The sequence below is a fragment of the Parasteatoda tepidariorum genome, chromosome 2, assembly GCF_043381705.1.
Source record: "Parasteatoda tepidariorum isolate YZ-2023 chromosome 2, CAS_Ptep_4.0, whole genome shotgun sequence".
In the NCBI taxonomy this organism is placed as follows: Eukaryota; Metazoa; Arthropoda; class Arachnida; order Araneae; family Theridiidae; genus Parasteatoda; species Parasteatoda tepidariorum.
Window position 1 is genome coordinate 100,504,353 of NC_092205.1, and position 23,888 is coordinate 100,528,240.

Sequence of the window (23,888 nt, forward strand, 5' to 3'; positions counted from 1 at the left end):
GGTCCGTCTAGATCAAATTTACTACCGTTTAGCGGTACCTTCACAAATTCATTTTCAGAAAACAAAATACTTTTTCTTAAAATTTTATTTTTGTATCCCGTAAGAAACGATAAATCCACATTTTAGTGTTGATTTTTTAATATAATTTTTAAATGTCGCAAATTATGCCTAAATTTTCACAAAATAGGTACCTCTCAGAAAAGCCTAGACAGACTCCTGCTAAACTAGAATTTTAAATTCATAAATTAAATAATAAATAAATAAAAAAATTGTGAAATCACAAAAGTTAAAAAGATAATTCGCTCTAGAAATGATGTTCTTTTTTTCAGTTTTAGAAAGAACATCATAATTTTTAAGGAACAGGATAAAAAACACTTTATATTTTNCCTGGGTTCAATGCTTAGAACAGGTCTCAGTGGGTCAATAAAATGAGTACCAAGTATACTGGGGGTTCCGTGCTCGGCTAACCACCAAGCCAGAACATCTGCTCCTGCACCACAGAAAACTGAGACAGGCACAATAGGCCTTTGCCAAGCCACTGAGTTATGTGTAATTAGATTTAACACATTTATTACTACTTAGTATACTATTTAATTTTATTTTTAAACACAATTTTACAGGGTTTTTTCACATTAACTTTCTTTTGATACAAGAAAAAATTATAGTAGACAAAACAGCTGCAGACCAGACTGAAACACTAAAGTTATAAAATTCAAAAATTATGCTAAGAAAAAAAATTCCACCTATTTGATAGAAATTTATAAATTCTTTGCTTAAATTACGAACGTTCCTGCCTTTTCCAAAATTAAAAATGTCTCTTGCTTTGCCAGGTTATCAGCTTGCTGAACACCTTAATTTTAAATAAATTTGTAAGATAAGAATGTCACTTACCCTGGCAATATCACTGTTCTGAGTATCAAATGCTCGAAGTTTTGTATATTCTTCAGAAAGAATTTCACACGCTTCCTTAGTGAGAATTGGTTTTACAGCCTTTGCTAAGTGAATATACTTTTTCATAAACTCAATACTAACAACTTTCTCCCTGAAAAATAAGATATTTATATTAATATTTGTATATTAAGATATTATAATATTTAAGTATGGAAGCATTTCTTTTAATGATTAGGAAATATTGATAAAATGATCATATATATATGCAGTATAAGATCTTTGTAACGAAAACCTTGAAACATGAGGCTTTGCATTTTATAGAATCTACGTTACATATATCATATTATATGTCTTTTAACTTTCAAATTACATATCTTTTAACTTACTAAACATGGCCATAAAATTAGTCTGAAACATATTAATTATAAAATGCTTCAAAATAAGTTTTAGATAAAAACACTTAAACATACAAAATATACAATCAAGTGTTTATTATTTACACGGGAAAAATAATTAAATTTTCTAGAGCATTGGAATAAATATATATAATTATTATAATAATCAACTAATTATACATTATAATGTCTAATAACTAGCCAATATATCAATTTCGGTTTTGTAATAATTGTAACCTTCTAACAAATAGGGAAACAAGAAATAAAAAAAAGATCCTTGATTAATTACAGACATTTCTTCTAAGCTGGATTTTTCATTGTCTACACTTGTAAAAGTAAATTCGGTTAATAGAATTACATTACATAGATGTTCTACGTGACACCATCATATATGATCTTTCTGAGTAAACAATGTTATAACTGGTACAAGGTATCTCAAAAATCATGCAAGTTGCTTTGGTAGAAAATATGGGTTAAAAAATTTATTAAACTTATTTATAGAATTTACTCGCTAAGGCATATCAAGAGTAAATAACCTCTGTATTTAAATAGACTTTATTGTTGAAATTTTCTGTGACTCATTTCAAAAATGTGTTTGAATTTCAATATGCCACTCAGATTCTTCCAAGGCGTGCGTGATTACAGATAAAATAATTATTGATTAAAAAAAAGGCCCACTCATTTCATTTCATTTCCACTCGCAGGTTATAAAAGATTAAACATTCGGAAAACTGGTTCAATAAAGCTCAAGTGCACCCAAGCTTAAATATGTTAGTGGAAACAAACAACCCTAGAACACAATTCTATAAAAAGCAATTCTCCAAAAATCACACTAACTTTGCGGTTTAGGAGATAGTTAATAAAAGTGACCACAAGAGGTTTTGCAGAGGGGGGGGGGCATGAGGCAGAGGTGCAACCAGAAAAATGAAATGCTTCAAAAATAGTGTATATAGAGTAGAAAAACAAAATAATGGATTGTCCACAAGTCACATTAACTTTGTGAGTGTAAACAATGAAAAATGCAGTTAAGAAATTTCTGCAACCAAGCAAAGCAAACCAAAATTAATACATTTTATGTTATTAGTTCAATTTACTTGTTCTATCTCTTTTTTTTCTGCAAATAATAATGTATATTACTGTTTTGAACAGGGTTGGAAAAAAATATTCAAAAATCCCCTGAAAACCAGGTTTTTCAGTTTAAAATAATTTTTTATTTCGATTTGGTTTAAACTAGGTTTCTCAGGTTTATTTAAAACAAAAGGTTAACTAAAACATTAAGATCCAAGTAAAAATTAACGAAACCATCAACATACATTTTACAGATATCTTGACTATCGATTAATAATTTAAATAAAGAATTCAAAAATACTTAAATATACAAGTTCCATAAATATACAAATATAATGAAAAAGTATAATAACTTTAAATATACTTATTTATTACTTTACAACTCATTTATTAATTTAACAGGCAAACAACCATTTAAGATGTAAATGTTATTTATAGTAGTGCATGAAAAAAAGAAGTTTCTATCTTCTAATGCATTTTTTTTTTATTCTATTAATATAAGTTCTAATATAAAGGGGTATATTAAAGAAGTAATTTTTTTTTTGTTTTAAATAAATACAATGAAAAATAAGGAAAGAAATTTGAATATTATTTTAATACATAAATATAAACTAAAATAGCCAAGGCATGTTTTAGTTCTAATGGCTGGAAAAACAAAAAATTACTTTTTTTTTACACTTATTTTAACATAACGCTACATTAAATAAAGCAATATTTTTATCAACAAACTACAACTTTAAATGAAATATTATTTCATAAACCATATTACTTAAAAAAAAATAGATTATACAAAAATAGCAATCTAAAAATATAACAATATAAAAAACATAAATGCATTGCACCTGAGCACCCTAGAAATGACAAATTATTCTAATTAATAATTTTATAATTAAATTGAAAAAATAAAATTATAAAAGCACTCATTTCAATTAATTCAGTAGAACTAAAATTTTAGAAACTTTAATTCTTTCAATGATGACATGAATTCATTAATTTTAAAAACTAACAGATGGTCTATTTTACTATGATTATTTATAAATCAAAAGATGTTTTTTCATTAACATTTAAAGTAGCTGAATTTTCTTTTATACCCTATCTAAAAAAAGAGAGGAAGAAAAGTTGCAACCCACAGCTATTAATTTGTATAAAACAGTAACTACCTCAAACTTTAAAAAAGTAAACTAAAAAAATTATTTACATTTTAGCTCTTGATCCATGAAGTAAAGCATCAAATTTTTCAAAAATTGGTGTCTCCCCATCCTGCTCATCTTCAGAATCAGGATCTTTAGTGGCCAGAAAATCAGCAGCAGAATGAATAGGCAGAGCTAAAATAACACAAAAACAAATTTAAAAAAACAGCAGACTACGAAACTTTAAACTTGAGGTATGTATAATAAAATGTATTTAGGGGCCCTACTCAATTTTAAAAACAAAATTTTCTGAACTTTTCCAGAATATTTTAGATTATATTTTTGCTATAATTTATCATATTAGCAATATTTCATCAGAAATACATTTTTTTTTAGAATTCAATAACCAATTAAAGTTACTTTTTTGAGTAGAAATTATGTCATGTATTTTATTTATTTTTGTAAAGATGAAGGACTAACATGTTATACAGAAATTTTAACTTAATAAAAAATAGTATTGGACTACAAATATACTTTTGCTTAAAAACACATTTTTAAAAAAGATAGTAATTTTAAAAAATTTATATTCTAACTTTAGGTAATCTAAAAAAATTTAGAAAAATAGACATAATGCATATTTTTTACAAGAAATAATGAAAATTGATAAATAACTTATGACTATTAATTGCTCTAATAAATTTCAAAATTAATTATTTTCCAGGTTTGTTGCAAGGTTTTTTCAGCTGAAAATTAAATTTTTCCTTAATTAGAGCTTTATCACTCATGTAATGAGCCCGACATTATTAAATTTATTCAACGACAAAGAATAAAATGGACAGGCCACATTATCAGAATGGACAAAGATCGTACCACAAAAAGAGTTCAATGCCAGACCAGTTGGCACACGAAAAAGAGGCCGGCCAAATTTGAGATGGATAGATGGCGTAGAAAAAGACCTTTTGGTCTTAAAAACTAAAAACTGGAAAACACAAGCAGGAAAAAAGTTAGCCTGACAAAAACTTCTTGAGAAGGCCAAGGCCCACCCTGAGCTATTAGTGATAAATTTTCTTTAAATTCTCTGACAATTACAGATACCTCTGACTCAGTGGGAACTCTATTATTTATATTAACTATACTGTGCTCTATATTTTTATTTACTTGAAATTTAAAAGCAGGTAAATAGTTTAAATGAAGATATAGCAATTGTTTCTTCAAAGTAATTCATACAAGCAATTATAAATTAAATTAAAAAGAACTCAATTAACCAAAAAGTTTCATATTATGCGTGAGATTTTATTAGTTGGATAAAGTTGACCCCATATTCATTTTGTTTTTTTATTTCTTATTATAACACAAGGGTTAAAAAAGTTAACCAATACATGGAAAATCTAGAATTTAAAAAGAAAGAAAAAAATCAGTACACACGTTCTCCATCCATCTCCCCAGGTTTTCTGTAACGATGCATTCGTACAACATGATCAGCTATCTCCCGATCACATTCTGGATCCATCTAAAGAGAAGAATAAGTTTAAACATTGTAGCAGAGAAACACATTAATCAGGGGAGATCTACGAAAGAAATAAAACGATGGCATACTTTATCAAGCATGATAAACAACAGGTCAAAACGAGAAAGCAGAGAGTCTTGTAAGCCAATATTTTCCATGGGAGTTTTGTACTGATCATACTAAAATAAGGAAAAAATATAGTTTAACCAATGGGTTGAAACATATTATACATAACATATTTTCTGAAAATAAGTAAAAGAGTTTTTGTCAGAGAAAAGATTCATATTTCGAATAAAAAGTTTTGAATAATTATATTTCTATCCTTCTGTAACCTCAGAATATGCTTCATCTTTGAAAATTTACACAAAATTCAAAACCTAAATATAAACTGCTGAAAAATTAAATAAATAAAGCATGCTATTTCTGTGGAGATGGCAACTTTCATCTTCCCTTTTGGACTAGTGAGTCATATTAGTTTGCTTGTTTACTTTTGTTTAGAAATAAAAACCTATTAAATCATCATCAATGGCTCGACAGCCCAGGGTGGGCCTTGGACTTCTCAAGAAGTTTTTTCCAGGCAAACCTATAAAATGTCTCACTAATTTCCTTCCTACTTTCGTTTTTCCTCTCTTCGCCTCTAGTGTTTCAACTTACCAGTTTAGATTGACGCGATAGGTCAACAAAAAGACAAAATAAATCAGATGTTAACATCAACAGCAAACTGAATTCTGAAGGTAGAACATTAATTGTTTGCAGTTCTGTTTTATGCAAGGATGAGTTTGACAAAAGTCCAAAAAAGCTAATAACAGGAATCAAAAGTTTTATCAGTAAAACTTATTTAAAATAATGCCTCAAAATTTTACACAATAAATTGGTAATCACATAGTTAAAAAAAAAAATTTACTTTAAGCCTAGCCCTTATCTGCTGATCTCAAAGTTGTAAAAATTATATTTAAAAATTACATCTAAGATTTTTTTCGATGAAATTGCTTTTCATTGAAATATAGTTAGTTAATCAGGGATGAGATTTCCCAAAAGGCAAAAAAGCTGAATTTCCACAAGAGTAAATTTTACACACGTGCAACTGTTTAATAATAAATTCCAGACAATTTAAGATAATAAACAACCATGTGTTGACACATAATTGTGTACTAATTTATTAATATAAGAATGATTACATCAATACTTAGCATTTAGTAAAAAGTAAAATTACCAATTGAAAAAATAAAGCTAGAAATTATATTTTTCTTCAGTTCACATAAAGGAGACAATTTTTACTTTAGAAACTGCGTGGTTTAGCAAATAAAAACTACTGAGAACATACATTAACAATCCCTTTCTTTTAACAAATACTGTTATGTGATTTATAACAAATAAATCAGAACCATGACTTTTTAAATTATTTAGAAAAGAAAATAAAGATTTACAATTAGAATCACTATGTTCATATTACAATTTAATCTAACTAGAGCCCTGTGAAACATGTCAATAACTGGGAAGTAGAAACATATAGTAACTCCTTAACATACAAAAACTGCTATTTTATTATGAAAAATTACATGATAATTAGCAACTGATTAGATAATTATATTTCATCTGATAAGAAATTAGCCTTTTATAGCATAATTAACAGCAGCATTATTTTTAAATTTTAGAGCTGAGTTAATCAATTCTTTTTTTTTTTATAACCTTCTAAAAGTATAACAAAAAAAAGATAAATGATTTTTTAAGAAATAAAAAAAAAAGATAAATGATATCCCAGATCCAAGAAATCTTGTGTATGGTTTTGAGAACCAAAGAACATTAAAACTTACCTTTCCATAAACAGGATTTGCAGCAGCTAAGACACTACAACGAGCATTCAGTTTAGCTTGAATTCCAGCTTTTGCAATTGTCACTCGCCCTTGTTCCATAACTTCATGGATGGCTGTACGATCTATGTCAGACATTTTATCAAATTCATCGATACAAACAACTCCACGATCAGCTAAAACCATAGCTCCAGCCTCAAGTCTGCGATCACCTGCGAACAAAAAATATAACAGAAAATTTTGAAGTATTCATATTTTTTATATAACTCAAGCTTAAAGCTGAAAAATAACTATAAAACATTCTTTAAATATTTTTTGGATCATATCACACTTATTTTACAATCATTTTTTGGGACAAGTTTAAAATTTTTAAAATTTAAGAGATCAAATCTGATCTCTCCCACTCAATTCAGAAAATTCCTTGATTTTTCTAGGCTTATCAGAAAAATTTCAATGAATATCCAGATTGCATTTTATCTATACCATACAATTTTCATTAGAAAGTTTTGATTTTACAATTAAATAGTTAGAATATGTGAGCAAAGAAATATCATTGAATGAGGATAGAAACAGGAAAGTTTTATTAAAATGTGAACTTTTTATAAGAAATGATTGTAATAGATGTCAGAATTATTTAACTCAAACCTCAATAACCGCTTACTGTTTAGGACAATTCTAAGACTGATTATTTTCCAAGTATGATGTAGGAATTTAAATTTTTGTAAAAAATTGCAACTTCCTTGATTTCTAGAATCAAAATATAATTCCCAGACGATTTTAAGTTTCTTCTACTCTCTGACCTATGGCAACCCTACTTATTTTTGTACTTTAATGAAGCTTACTTTTTTCAAATTTCAAATAATAATTCAAGCAAAATATAATACTGCTTAGAATTTTAAAAAAAATGCAAATTTTCATGCAGAAAATTTGGTTTTGTGAAAGGAATTGTTTTAAAAGTAGAAAACTTAAAAAAAGGTCCATTAAATAATATAGTGAAGGATTCTTAAACAGATTTAATTTCTGATAGACCTTAATTATTATAACACATAAAGTAATGTATCTAATAATTAGATAAGTTACTTTTTACAGCCTTTGCTGTTAAAGTCTTTTATCAGTCTTAATAATGCTAAAAATAGTTTCAATTCATTTCAAAAATAAAAATAAGAACTTTTTACCAGGTCATATCACAAAAAATAACTAAAATATTCAATAATAAAGCATTTGGAGTTGCTTGGATAAATAAAATGGGAAGTCCCATACCCGGAATCACCTGGACTTCAAAATTTGGAGCACAATATCTTGGATATTGTTGGTATCAGCAATAGGCAATTTACAAATAACAGAACCTTATGTTAAAAAAAAATCTCAGTCTGAATGAAGACTTTAAATAAAACATTCAACCTCAAGTAAAAGCTTTATCAGTATTTTTTCGCATTTTTTATTATTTTCAATGGCAGCAAAACATCTTTGATGATTAGTTGTATTAGTATGAGAAACTATGTTGCTGTGTTAGATATAAGCTAAGAAAGTAGAAACCTGCTCAGTACAAAATACAAATCATGCACACAATGGCTTTGAGTTATAGAGAAGCCACTTTAGATTGTTGGAATATAAACTTGAAACAGAGAAATATAAACTTTAAAAAAAAATAGGTATCAATTAAAAGTCACAAAATGACAAAAGAATTGCATATCTGAATTTATATATAAAAACAATCTTGATTCCTTACCAGTCTCCTGATCAGTAGTAACTGCAGCAGTCAAACCAACACCGGATGATCCTCGCCCTGTAGTGGTTATGGCTCTGGGAGCAGTATGCAAGACATAACGTAAAAGCTGAGATTTGGCAACTGATGGATCTCCAAGCAACAGCACATTTATGTCACTAAAAATGAAACATAATTTCATGATGCAATAAAGACTAGTCCAATAAGCATGCTTTTTAAAATATTTGGGTAAAAATATTCTTTTTGTAGAAAATTTAGTTTCTTTTTTGTAATATTTTCTTTAATGTTCTATTATTGCAAGGTTAGAGAACCAAAAAAATGTAAGTAGTTAGTCAGTAGGTCAAAAGAAAGTATTATTAACTCAAATCAGTTTAAACTAAAAATCAGGAATAGCAAGAGAAAACACTTGGGAGAGACACTTGGATTTTTTTTTTAAATTATGAGTTATTTGTGATAAAATAGATTTCAGTGTCAATTTGGAAATTAAATTGACACAACTTTGACACAAAACTAAAATTTGAATAATTATAAAGCATAATTTTCTGAGAAAGTCTAATAAGCATAACTCAATAAATATATTTAGACAAAAATAAACTTTTTGCAGAAGTAATTTTACCTTACAAATGTTCTCGTTAGTTACCCCTTATCTCAAGGTTAGAAAGGAAAGGGGGGGGGGAAATAAAAAAACGTTATCAGTCAGTGAGGTCAAAAGTCATTAAAACTCAAACAAGTGAAAACTGAACTTTTGAACTTTTCATGAAAAATTTAATTATCTTTAAAGAAACCTTTTCATTGCAATTTCAGAAACCAATTCGACATCACTGTTAAACAAAAGTAAAAATTAAAATAATTTAGCTTAATCAAATGATTTAGCATAATTTCATATTATTCTATATGATGAAAGTTTATTTTTTTTAATGAAGAATCACCATTATGTGTCCATGGAACTTACCACAGTATCCTTTGGAATGCTTCGTGACTATCATAAAATTCTTTAAATGATGTATAACTAACCTGTATCGACATTGTTATTACATTTCTTTACTAGCTTAAAGGTAGCTCACAGAAAAAACTTAAATATCTTTAATAATCAAAACTTTAATTAATTACAAATATTCAACAGGTATTAGAGAAAATCGCTTACTAGGTCAGTTATTAACAGTTAAATGATGAATAATTACATTTTGCAAAACATTTTATAAATTGTTTTTTCAACATAGATAATGCACATACAAGCAATTTGCAATATGGTGGTTGCATCTGGTTCAATCGCTGCAGAATGAAGTTTAATTACTTTTATTCTTATTTACGAAATTTGATTACAATTAGAGAGATGTAAATATTGGAAAAATGTGGGTATCATAACCCCTGTGGTGTTACAAATACTGAAATTTCAGCAAATCATTTTTAGAAGTGAAAAGCTTGTGTAATTGTTTACTTTCTTATATATTTCTAAAAATTAAAAAAAAAAAAAACTAAATCGTTTACTACACTGTTAATGAATGATAGACACTCTAAATGAAAATAATTTATTTTCACCGTTTAAGTGCTACTTCAAAAAAGTTTGTTCTAATTGCAAAATTCTCTTATCAGCTATTCAGACTATGAAAATACACACACTCTATTGCTCATTATACTATTTTTGAAGTAAGAATCAATGCCCGTTTAATTTTCTATCCTTTTTTAAAAAGAAATCAGTTGGTTGTATGCAACATTTATATATTAAGTTACCGTTACAAATGAAGTACAGTAAAAGATCTTTATATCATAAAACTTGAAATGTAAAGCTTTGCATTTTATTGAATTTTGCATTATATAGACCATTTCTTACATTGTTAAATTACCTTCAAAACAGAGCATTAGTAATTTTTTTATAGTCTTTAAATAACTAGAAACTAATTTTACTATTCGTTGTTAAGTTATCAGTAAGATATTCAGAAAAACAAAATTATCTATAAGAATTATTTACTAATTCAAAAATAAATAATTTATTGAAATATCCATAACAAAAAAATAATAATAAATGAAAGTGCCACTTGATAAATTTTTAAAAATATATTTCTAGGGGTAAGAACTAAAAAAATGTATATCACTGGTCCAAAAGACCAACCAATAAATAAAAGATGTTGCTAATTAGTACACACTTTCACCCGTCAGTAAAAAAGAAAAGAGAAAAAGATTAAAACAAGAAACTTAAAATAACATACGATCCCTTTTTAATAATTGCTGGTTCAGGAGACCACTAACAATATTTTATGGTGGTTTGAGTCAAATTTGATAGGTTTCAGACAGTTTCTTTCAAGTCTTGAATCAGTTTTATGACTTTTATATGACTTTATCAGTTTTATGACTTATTTATAATTTAAAACATTTCAAAGTTTACAATGAATAAGTGAAAATAAAAATTATATGTGCAGGGGTCAGTCTAGGTTTTTTTTGAGAGGAACCTATTTTCTGAAAAATTAAGACATAATTTGTGAAAATTAAAAATTATTTTAAAAAATCAGCACAAAAATATGGTAAAGTAAGAAAATATTTTCAAATATTGTCACTGCAAATAAAAATCATTTATGACTGGTAAATTTCTATACATTTTTCCTCATATATTCAAAAATAATTTTGCTATGGTGAAATTTTGGCCTTAAAATTGTATCCAAGTTTATAATTCTATAAAAATCACTGTCCATAGTTAAATTTCAACTTGATTTTAATAAAAACATGCATTTAACCAGGGGTCTGTCTAGGGCAAATTTACTACTGTTTAGCGGTATTTTCACAAATTCAACTTTAGGAAAAACGGTTGTTTCACAAAATACTTCTTAAAATTTTATTTTTGTATCCCATAAGTAACGATAAATCCAAATATTTACCATATTTTTGTGTTGATTTTTTAATACTATTTCTAATTTTTCACAAATAATGTCTAAATTTTCACAAAATAAGTACCTCTGAGAAAAACCTAGACAGATCCCTGATTTAACAGTACTAGCACTAAAAGTTATTTTCATTATGAGAACATTTTCGAGTAGGTCATACAGAAAATAGTTTCACAGAGAAAAAAATGTTTCATAAAAAAGGTCTGTTAGAATAAATTTACTATAGTGTTTAAGATAATGTTAAAATGTTTAGAATAATGTTTGAATTTGGACTTCCTGTACAGTTTATAGAGAGAGAACCTCGTCGTTGCATTTAAAAAAAAACTCAGCGAAAAAAGGCTCGTTTTGATATGGCATTAGCGATCTGTTAGGCTTACCACATTGCACTATCTGATCAAACATGTGCTGCCTTTTCGTAAAAGACAGCTCCTCTTTTCATAGATTGCAATGAGAACAGGCTTTGCATGAGAACTTGCTTTTTTTAAAAAGTATTTTGTGAAACTACCGTTTTTCTTAAAGTTGAATTCGTGAAGGAACCGCTAAACGGTAAATTTACCCTGGACAGACCCCTTTGCATAATTTTCCTTCAAAATTTCAGAATTAGAAATCTGATTTTCTTAAAACACACCTGTATAATTACTTCAATATTTCCAAATTTACCCTGGACTGCCCCCCAATGTGATGTTGAATACAGTTTATAATACTCCTCATTGTTGATATTTCAAACATTTTTGAAGTTGAGGGTTAGAGAATGACACTCTTTTTCAGCGGTGTTTTCTAATTTTCTGAGAATTATGTTTTTTTTTACGGTTTTTAGACATTCGCTGTTTCCTGAGGTTTAAAGGCCAGTGTATTTCAGTTCCAAAGTCTTAACAGTAATTTTATCTTGTAGTGGAAAAGGTGTAAATCTTCTTATTTTATGGATCAGTTTGTAGATTGAAGCAATAAATTAAATTCAAAGCTTACCCTCTCAATCTTGTGCCATTGGGTAGGACTTTCTCAACTCCACCCAACAATAAACATAATATCGCTTTCTTAATATATTCATTCCCATGAATTGAAGGAGCAAGAGAATGGGCCAATATGTCAAAAACATTCTGAAATAAAATAAAAAAAATCAAATCACACTTAACTATAAGCATACAAATCAAAAATTAAATAAATTAACTTAATATAATATACATTTCCTTTACCAATATTAATATGTCTTTTTGTTTCATATTTTTGTAAAATACTGATCAAATGTAACAGTGAAACATAGGTAATAACTTTGCTAAGTTTTTAAATTATATGTTTTAAATAATTTTTTTGCCAACTCTAAAAACTAAATGATGCTTAAAATAAGAAAGCATTTTTAACATAAAAGTAAAGCATCCGGCAAAAGCCCATTATTGGACAAGGGGATGATAGTTCTTAAGGTTCCATAATTTTGTTAAAAACTAATTACCCCAATATAATATATTTTTTTACCAATATTAATGTGTCTTTTTGTTTCATATTTTTGGAAAATATTGATCAAATATATGAGTCAGAAACACAGTAAAACATAAATAACTTTGCTCAGTTTTTTAATTATACACATCAAATAATTTCTTTTGCAGTCTCTAAAAAGTAACTGATGCTTCAAATAAGAAAGCACGTAAAGTAACACATTCTAGCAAAAGCCCATTATTGGACATAATAGCTGCAATTTTGTCAAAAAGGCTATGATTGCAACTTTGCATAGTATTGTGCTCAATGTGGTTTTTACCCCTCAAACGAGCTGGTACATGTTGTTCTGAACCTGCGTGCCTTCCAGTTATCGCCAGGGATAAAGCCTCAGTAATTCTCAATGCATACTAATTCTTAAATTCTGTGTCTTAACCACTAAGCTATATCAACACGGTTTATTTAAAAGCACAATTTTTTTTAGATAAAGTTGCTTTTTCTATGTAATACAATGCATTTCTCCTTCATGTGTTGTTGGTTTCTTTCAGCATAACTTATACAATTATTTGTGACAGGGATACAGAGATGGTGACTCAGAGGTTAGTGCACTGAAAACTGAAGTGTCATTATAAAGGACTGGGGTTCAATCTTCAGTAGCATCTTGAAGCCCATCCAATTTCAAATCAATGGGTACCAACTTGTCTGGGAAGTGAAGGCGGTCTGACAAAAAACATTGCCACAATTATGCCATCGGTCATGAAGTAGTGCAGGGTTCCCACTCAATTTCCGAAAAAAAAAGTCCCCTGACTTTTTCAGGTATACTAGGTAAATTTCAATGAAAATTGGAACAATTTTTTCATCAGAAAACTTTCAATTAATTAGTAATGTGAAATATTAGATTTTCTGCATAAAAAAGTATTATTAAAAGAGGAATGGAACCTTTCAGTTTGACTAAAATGTGAAATTTTCACAACAAATAATAGCAATCGATGCTAACATCAATTAACTCTAATCTCAATAACTGATTGCTGTTACAGACAATTTTAAGACTGGTTATTTTCCAGGTATGATATCAGAACATTCCGCGTTTTTGTAAAAAGTTGCAACATTCCCGGACTATTCCCTGATTTTAGTAATTAAATTAAACTTCCCTGACAATTCCAGGTTTTCCCTGTACTCCCTGACCTGTGGGAACTCTGGTAGTGGAGCCGTAATCTCTATGACCCCATGGGCAACAGTTGTGGAATGTTCGATATATTTGTGACATGCATAGCAAGCAGAAATTAGTTATATTATTTCAAGATAAAGAATATTCCTACTAAAATAAATTGAATTAATATTGGAACAGGTTTTCCAGCATGACTTTTATTTCAAAGTTATCACAAAAATGGTTGACTAAGCATATTTATTAGACGGTTGATATTTCAGAAAAGAGAGTTGTCATTCATTACCTTTTGTTTAGAAAATTTTTTGCACTTCTTGACATCATCCACAGAAATTTGGGGAGACACTTCTTTACTCAAGAGTTGAATGTTGTTAGCAATTAAAATAGTCCTGTTGAAATAACAATTTATATATGAAATAAAAATCTTGCACTTGCTAAATATATATTTAAAAATATAACAAATCTTAATTATCATTTTTCTAAAAATAAATCTTAGTATAATTTACAAGTAGTAGTTACAATTGGATAGAAGAGAGTGCAATTGCACAAAAGATGATAGTGGTTTTATTATTATTATTATTATTTATATATATATATATATGTATAAGTTCAAAATGAAGAATAAAACAAAGAAAAATTATAGACATATGAGAAAAAAAAGGGGGGGGAATAAGAAGTCAAAAATAACAAACAACAGAATATATGAATATATATGAAATGNATATATATATATAGAGAGAGAGAGAGAGAGAGAGAGAGAGAGAGAGAGAGAGACACGGGTGCTTGTGAGCCCAACTAAAAACTCCTGAAAATTACTTGAGTAAAATAATTAATGATGCATTTCAAATAATTAATGTGTTCTTAAATTTAAATCATAGATATTTTAAAAATATGAAATTCTAAATAAATTATATGCAGCATAATTTAAATGAATAATTATGAATAAGTTTACTTTTATGTCTAATCACATTTATTATCCTAAAAGAAAAAATATCTACAAATGAAAAGGATGCCAATTATAAATTCTAGTTCGAATATTTCTAAATAAAATATACAAGAATTTTAAGATATAAATATGATTGATGATTTCTTAAAACTTCTAGACCTTGGATTTCTGGAAAATTCCAGATTGCGGTTAGCGAAAAATTCGGATTTTTTCCGGAGCATAATCATCTCTGTATATGTATATATATTCTTAAATACAGTTTAGCAATAAAATATATATTGATAAACTGTATTGGCATGATTTTCGGTTTCAATATGTAACTGTAGTAACAAGTAGCTACTAGTGGTGGCTATGTACACTTAAACACAGTTTTGCTATCAATACAGAATTCCAGTAACTGCAAACTTAGATGGTTAGACTGCCGAATGATTAATCAGCGCTCATTATAGATAATTGATAAGACCATTTATTTTTATCTATTAAAATTTTAATAAATATGAATATTTCCTTTAAACTATGTACATTTTTAGAAGAAGGAAAATACTTTAAGAAGATTTTAAATTTTCAGTGAAAAGCTTGAATTTGGGAAAGTAAAGCTGAATCCCAGTAACAATTTGAGTAGAAAAATTTATATCCCTATACTATTCAGTAGCGCACCATTAAGTAAGTGACAATAATGATTAATTATGGGGAGAACTGTTACTAACTTATTAGACTCAGATTTAAGTGTTCTAACTTACAAAGGTTCAAATGCATTCTAAAATAAATTTGTTAATTTGCTTTAAGAAATGTTGTAGTAAATAATTATTCTTTGAAGGATAAAAAATCAATCATTGTAATAAAACATTTTGAGGATTAGTAACACTATTAAGAGAGTTGTTAAAACAAATAATGCTCACTAGGTTGATTTCTCATGTATATATTACATCATTTCAACAGCTCTACTCAATTATTGTAATTTAAAGCACTATCATATAGATTTATACATGAAATACGATGAGATGAATGAAATGAAGAGATATGTTTTAAATTATAATAGATGAATTATAATTTAAAACATTTCAATGTTTTCAATGCAACTTCTTTTGCTTTTAATTATAAAAACATTAACAATACTATGAGCTCGAATCAAACATTGCTAGTTAATAAACTATTAATATATAAAAATATTTTTGGGTTAGTGCAAGAACAATCAATATTTCCTAAAAAAGGCATGAAATTAAACAAAATTTGTTCTAATTTTCAACACTGAGTAAAAATTCTAATCAATTGAAAGTCATTAAGGAAACAAACAAAAAATTGCTTTGTTATAATTAATGACATGTAAAACAAAGGATTTCAGCTAAGTTTTCTAACTAATCTTTAAATTACCAAAAATTTGACAATTGAGGATCTTGTCTTAGGCCTTAAATATCAAAAGGCAATATGAGCAAACCTGAAAGTTCCGGTGGTGTATCCCATTTTTTTACTTGGTAAGCATCGAAACATTCCAACTACTTGAACTCTATCTCCAGGTTTGCATTTATCAACCAAATCATTGTCTGCAATTATATCAACATTTCTAGGAAGTTGACCAGCGGGAGCTTTCTCAGGCATTTCTTGAATCGAAAAGGTTTGATGATTCTTATATACTGAAAGACCATATTCAGTTTCCAAAAGATTGCCATCCTCATCCTATAAAAACAATAAAATAAGTATAAAGAACTTCAACTCCATAAGTTTGAATGATAAGTTTTGAGTGATAGTATGAATTTTCATGTTCATTCACAGTTGAAATCTTAATGGGAGAGATTGACTTTTGATAGGTTAACGAAGAGGTGAGGAGGTTATTTCAAATTATATATCTGACTTAAAAACATATTGCATAGCTGCCAACACTGATAGGAAAAAATCTAGTATATTTCACGAAATATAAAATTTCATGATAATTGTTGCATGATATATGTACTAAATATTTTACACATAGGGAATTTTTATAATCATCAAAATAGAAAAACTGCAATATTTTCCACTTCTGATAGACATAAAACATACTTGAAATGATATGTATTATGTTTACTCACAGTTTTGAATAGTAATAGGCATTTAATTCATCAAAGATAGTTAAAATATTTTTTTAATTAAATTAAAAAGAGAGTTCTGAATAAAAATAACCTGAACATATAAAGGATGTAAAAATTTGTTAAATTAAATAATTATTGAATTGTCTTTGAGTAAACAAGTTTTACAATTTGGTATGTAATTTTTTAGATTACAGCTATTAGTTTTAGGGATATGTATGGAACAAAATCTACAAAAAGAAAAATAAGAATAAGAGCTTAAACTTTTAATTGGTCTTCTCACTAACTTCAGTAAAAAGTCACATACCTGAAGTCTAAAAGTCTGTTACCAGAAGGTTTTTTTCCGGACACTTATTAACAATGAAAACAAACAAAACTCTTTTCCCCTTTATTTGACAACAGAGCTAAAGAAATTCGTATCTTTCTCCCATAAAAGGAATATTACCGCTACGAGTCACACGCTTAATATCAGGTGCGCAAAAGCTTTGCAATTTTAAAAAATTACAAATTCTAAATGAAATAGTGACGACCAATGCGACATCAATAAAGATTTTTTTTTTTTTTTTTACTTCGTTAGAATTGATTTATAATATTTTTCCTCATTTAATATATTTGGTCTCAATATTTTTATCTATAAGTTAAATCTATTTATTAATATTGATAGTTGAATCTATTTACTAATATCAGCTTTTTTTCATTTAACTTACATTAATACTAACCTTCAATCATTATGGGGTAATAAAATTAGTTTTATTACTCCATATATAGATGGCAATTTTTATCGTGTACCATAGCATGAACTATATAATTTAAAGTTAGATTTCTTCCTTAAGCTTGTCTACTATATTAAGGTTTTTGAAAACTAAATAAATACCTAGGTGGTCTTATTGGACCACTTCATTTTCAATATTAGTGTGAATTTTACAAATAATAATTATAATACCAGCTTCTTTCAACTTATAGGAACAGAGTCAACTACAGTCATAGCCAGAGTATTACTAACCAGAGTTAAGACAAATTTCTACTCTACAACAGCGGTATTTTGAAACATTTGTCTCGAAATTAATAATTTACCCCTATTTTTTTAATTTAAAAAAAGAAAAAGAAAATTTTTTTTACCTTAGTTGGGTAAACAGAACTACTAGGATATGCATCATACGTAGTTAAATCAGTGTAACGCCTCTCCATAGTTTTAGCTGTGGCTGGGCAATAATGAACACTTCTGACAATCTTGGGACGAACAATGGAGCCTTTAAAAAAAGAAAAAAAATTAATGTAAGGAAGAGTTATCATAAAACTATCAGTGATTTCAATAATAATTTATTTCTTTTGAAAGGACTAGATGATATCTACTTCTTGGTTTGAATGCTTGCACAGCTTTCACTAAATGGAAATTAAAAAAAATTAATGTTGTGGCCAACTTATAATTTTTTCCCTAAAATTCTGAAAATTTGAGGTTAAATGCTTATGCAACAATTGTATTCTTAAAACTATTATTGAGTAAAGTTGAACAGAATATTCTTTTGAATATAATTTGCCTGATAGCTTTAGTATCACCACAAGAGCGATTATACACATTGAATAACTAAAAGCATGAAGGCTAATACAATAGCAGCTTTTAAAAATAAATAATTGACATGGTGAAATTATATTGAAATAAATCTTGTCTTTAGGCTATAAATATTTGACCATCAACAAGAAAATTAATTACAGTTACTTGAAAAAAGAAATGATTTCATGTAATTTAATAAAACAATAATTGTACAAAAAAATCAATAGAACTTACACTTTGTAACAATTCCTTCAACACAAACCACATTACCCAAATAACTAGAAACAAGTGTTCTTGGAGTAACATGTCTAGAGCCAAAACTAAAAGAAATTCATTACGTTAAAATAAATATTTTAAAAATTATACATACACTACTATTATTCATAAAAAAATAAAATAGATTACTTATGATAACCATATCACAAACATGCACAACAGTTTTGGAAAAATAATGAGCTGAAATTCGCATGGTAACAAAACTTTAGAATAAGTCTTTAAAATTATTAATTAAATTATGATAAAAATTACACTTTTTAGGAATTATTATTATACAATGTAAATCAAACGAAAAAAAAGTATTTTATTAACATAACCAATAATTGCACTTTAAATTATAATATTCTACTTTTGTTGTTTCAAAACTTATTAAAATCTCAATAGGAATAATTTATTAATTAGAAATAATCTAAAAAATTTAAATATTTTTAAAAACGACAATTTTGATTATAGTTTTTAATTAAGTGTTACAGTTTTTAAGGCAACTAAACAGTCTTTAAAAAAAAATGTTAATTAGGATAAGTGCACAAATAAAATTTTTTTCATTTTTAAAAATTCTTATATATATCTAACAGAATACAAAACATAATGCAAAAACACTTTCTAATATTTTACACAATCACGATAAAATTAATAGTTAAAGAACACTTTTCTTAATTTCAGATACCACCATAAAATCATTTTATGTACAATTTTAAATATATTCAATATAGAATTCTTTTACTTTTTTTAATTAATATTTATTTAATTCAATTACATATTATAAATAATTTTTAATTCAAAATTAAAATTAGTTAAAACTTTATTTTAAAAAAGTTATTGGAAGTATTTTTTTTCTCTTTTGGATTTGAAACAAGAAATTTTTTTTTAGAAAAGTATACTCAACAAGAAACATTTACAATATTATTGACCATAGTGATGTAGAGTGTATAGACCAATGTGCAGAGAGAGAGAGCAAAATAATACATTCATATTACAAAAGTAAAAAGTAAATAAGTGAATGGTTCCCTATTAAACATTTCACTGATATTTGTAATTTGAAGTGACTAAATAATTATAAAATGTTTAAAAAAAAATTTAAAAATTCGGTAATTTCAAAATGAAATAACGAGTATTGGTGATAAGCATTTTGGACTGAACTTAATTTTTATAGACCTTACATTCATTATATTTTACAGCTGTATTCATCATATCTAACTGAAATAATTGAAATTTTAGTCAAATGATAAAGAGATCAAGAATATTATTTAAAATTATGAAGTCTGAATTGATTCTTAAATACATTTTCTAAAATGTTAAAGTCTGTCTCAATTCATAATTTTTTTTAAAAAACCTTGCTCCTGAAATGTTTCTATTCTTTTTTAATTTCTATAAAATAACTAAAGAGTACAGACATTTTAATAACAAATTCAGATAATGAGACTAAAATAAAGAGCCTAAAATATTTTATACATTTAGTAAACTATCCTTTAAGAACAACAGTTAAGAAATCTCAATTCATGCACAGATAAAATATTTTCATTCATTCATATAAAAATAAATAACCATTCATAAATTAATCGTACAGTAAAAAAAAATAATAAAAATCTTAAAGTAACACTATAAATAATAAGTTTTAAAAAATACCTTTCTTCTGGGAAAAAAAAAAAAGACTTAAAAAAAAAAAAAAAAATCAGAAAATGGCACTTTTTATCTTAATTTTTATATCTTCTGAATTTTATGAATACATGTAAAGTTTAAAAGATTATATGTTAAGAAGTAATATTACATACAATATACATATGTTAAGAGTAAAGTTTTCATCTTTTAAAAAGTTTTAACAAGGAAGATTAAACAAATAAATAGTCTAAAATTTAGTGTTTTTCATCCCAATTATAAGTCAGAAAAAATTGATACAAAAAAAAGCATTTTCTTGTGGAAATTAAAGAAAATACTCTTTCATACAAATAAACAAGAAATCAACACATAACAGATAAAAATAAATGTAGAAAAACAAGCTCATTGCTACTCAATTAATCAAGTTATTTTTTTTTCACTTCAAGAAATAGCAAAAATAAAAGTAATTGAAATATGAATTTTATAGGAAATATTCAATTTTCTATAAAAACGTACTCTGCTTTGTTGCAATCGCAGCAGGGAGTTCTAGACTTTTAGTCTGGAGGAATTCTCTTCCAAGCCGATCAAGTTCTTTATTAAATCAAATAACAAAAAGGGGGAAGCTTTATAATTTTTGACTGTTATGGACCAGCATGAAAATACTTAATTAGTGAATGATTCGTAAATCAAGTTCAAGGATTGTGGTATGTACTAATGTACAAATAGAACGTGCAAGAATGTTATCAGCATACCAGAGTTCGCTTAAATTGGAATCGTTTAAATCAGATTTTCTTTTATTTAAATCAGAGTTTTTTTTTCATTCAAATACACTGTAAGAATCTTGATTTATGATTAAAAAACTTTATAAATGTTAAATCAATATTAAAACTATATTATAACAATATTTTAGAAGCTCTAACTAAAACAATTTTTCCTTATAATATATAGCTTTGAATGCATAAGCATTTTGAAACAAATGCATGATTGAAATTTAAAGACTAGATGAAATAAAGAATTTAAAGAATACTTTAACTACTAAAACAAATTTTCAATTAGCAAACCTTGATTTTAATTTAAAATTGTGCTTTCTTTTTTTTTTACATTAAAACATTCATTTTTAATCCTATATCAAAATAGATAAGTTAAGCTAAAAAAAATTTTTAAAAAATCTATGCACTCATTGGAATTTATTTTTACAAAATTTCTTTAGTGAAAATCTGATAATGTTGAAGATACTGTAAACATATTATGAGAAAAAAAATACTTATTGATAAAAGAGACAGCACAATTCTAATACTGGGTTATTTAATTTAATGACACAGACTATATAAAAAAAAATTAAAAAAATTTCCAGGTTTCACATTTCCTAAGCGATTGCGCAGTTTAGATTGTACTGTACTATTAATAAATATAAATAAAAAAAAAATATTTAAATCAATGATTTTTTTCAAAAAAATCATTTGATTTAAATCAACAAACTCTGCAGCATACCTATTATGAAGAGTTACAAAAGAAGAAATTAACAAGAAGAAATAAGTAAAGTTCAACTTGCCATTAGGAAAAAAAGATTTAGCAACGTTTAATTGATTCTAATGATAAAAAAATTCAAGAAATTTCTTTTTATTTCAATAGATAGAAGATGGAGCTTTAAAACAAAAATCTCTCGAAAATGCAGCAGAGCTGTATGCAATTGCAAGAATTATATCCACTAAATTTAGTTTAGTACACATGCATGAGGACCATCTAACACGTAAAATAACAACAGTTTGCACACAATATAAACATCGGTACAAAGAAATAAACTACGAAAATGTAGAATGGAATGTAGCAAAACAATGCCCTATGTAATTCTTGACAACAATTGTCATGGGGAAAAAAATCTAATTTTTAAAAAGCAAAAATTAAGCATTTCTTACAAACATCTCTTGAAAAAAGCACTATTAAGGGCTTTTTAAAAAACAAAAATAAACACCTTAAGATATTTTTGAGAAATGCTATTCATCATGTTATCTCTATCATTCAATTTTTTTTTTTTAATCTTCTAAAAAGAATACATAAGAATATGACACAATTATGAAATTTGAGTGAAAACTTTTTTTCTTTTCTTTTAAATCGCTATTCAAGAGTCATAAAAATTTAGAAATATAACAGGTAAATAAAATACTTTAATCACTTGAACAATTTGTGGATGGCTTTTTAGTTTAATAAATCAAATTTCAGAAATTTTTCAACTATTAAGTTTATGAAGGATATTGGACAAAAATAAAGTGATTCTGCAGAAAAGTAGAAGATTTGTATATTAATACTGAAAATATAACAATTGATTATTAATTTACCTTCCCTCAAGTGCAATAAAAAACTCTTCTATATCTTTGGCATAGCTCGGATCAGCAGCTGAAATCAATTCTTTTAAGGCTCTTTGAAATGCCACAAACTCTTCAAAAGAAGAATTCAACAGGCTAGAAAATAAAACATAATTATTTTACTAACTTACAGGAAGTTGCATAAGAACATGTAATGAGGACAACATAAGAACATTATGAGGTAGAACAATATATATAAGCAACATAAGAACAATACGAAGATAGTAACATAAGAGCATTATGAAGACAACATAAGAGCATTATGATTATAACATAAAATTAGGATGACAAGAAATAAGTTTATTACTACAATAATGGGTAATCACTATAAAAGAAAAACATTTCGAATAAAATTAGGACCTTTGACATCTGACAGGATTCTTTTTTCGCAGGTCATTTACGTTTATCAGCATTCGTCTTCCTTTCCTCAATATTAAGTCTTTAGCAAGTTGACTATAAACTCCTTGGTCACTCTAAATTAAGAAAGGAAATTTGAAAAATTAATAACAAGTTTAACATTAAAAAAAATCAAAGGATAAAAAAGAAAACAAAGAAAAATTTAATATTTATAACAGAGTTGGCAAGTTTTTGACATATGACGGTTTTTACCGGTTTAAACCATGGTTTTTACCGTCATGTCAAAAACCCCTCTGTCAAAAACCCATAGTGTCAAAACCCACCCTCAAGCATCATTTTGTTTGGCATATTACATTACTGAAGAATGTCAAGTCATTCTTGACTTAGAGTTTGTTAGTTTTGAAAGCTTTGTTTAGCTTATTTCTAATATTTAAGAAATGCCACATTTTAAATTCTTCGTTTTAGTTCTTCAATTTATTAATAGTTCCAAGCTTTTTTGTTTGTCTGTTTATTTCTAACACTTAAGAAGTGCAAAATTTTGAATCCTTTGCAAATCAAGCTATAATGATAAAAGTAAGTATCACTATTTTCAATAAGTATATTACAATATTTCTTTATGAATGTACATCCTTCAATAAGAATACATGTATATAGTTGCAAAATCAATAGCAATCATTTACAACACTCATTTATAAAGGCAATTATGTGAAAATAATATATTGTCCGCTATATGCCATAAAT

The 23,888-nt window shown here is 26.7% G+C and overlaps 1 protein-coding gene across 2 annotated transcripts in view; it reads right to left on the bottom strand.

Annotated features, from left to right (window-relative positions):
• LOC107438264 (minichromosome maintenance 3) overlaps positions 1–23,888 on the bottom strand; it is a 46,936-nt gene that overhangs the window by 15,662 nt on the left and 7,386 nt on the right. The window contains exons 2-14 of one of the 2 annotated variants that reach the window (XM_043051543.2): positions 23,151–23,263; positions 22,764–22,886; positions 18,790–18,875; positions 18,123–18,253; positions 16,379–16,617; positions 14,284–14,386; positions 12,371–12,501; positions 8,532–8,686; positions 6,806–7,014; positions 5,081–5,170; positions 4,910–4,994; positions 3,553–3,679; positions 892–1,042 (exon numbers count right to left, since the gene is read on the bottom strand). In XM_043051543.2, the coding sequence (XP_042907477.1) occupies positions 892–1,042; positions 3,553–3,679; positions 4,910–4,994; positions 5,081–5,170; positions 6,806–7,014; positions 8,532–8,686; positions 12,371–12,501; positions 14,284–14,386; positions 16,379–16,617; positions 18,123–18,253; positions 18,790–18,875; positions 22,764–22,886; positions 23,151–23,263 (1,743 nt within the window). The remainder of the gene's footprint in view (positions 1–891; positions 1,043–3,552; positions 3,680–4,909; positions 4,995–5,080; positions 5,171–6,805; positions 7,015–8,531; positions 8,687–12,370; positions 12,502–14,283; positions 14,387–16,378; positions 16,618–18,122; positions 18,254–18,789; positions 18,876–22,763; positions 22,887–23,150; positions 23,264–23,888) is intronic. The other variant, XM_016050500.3, reaches the window with a different exon arrangement.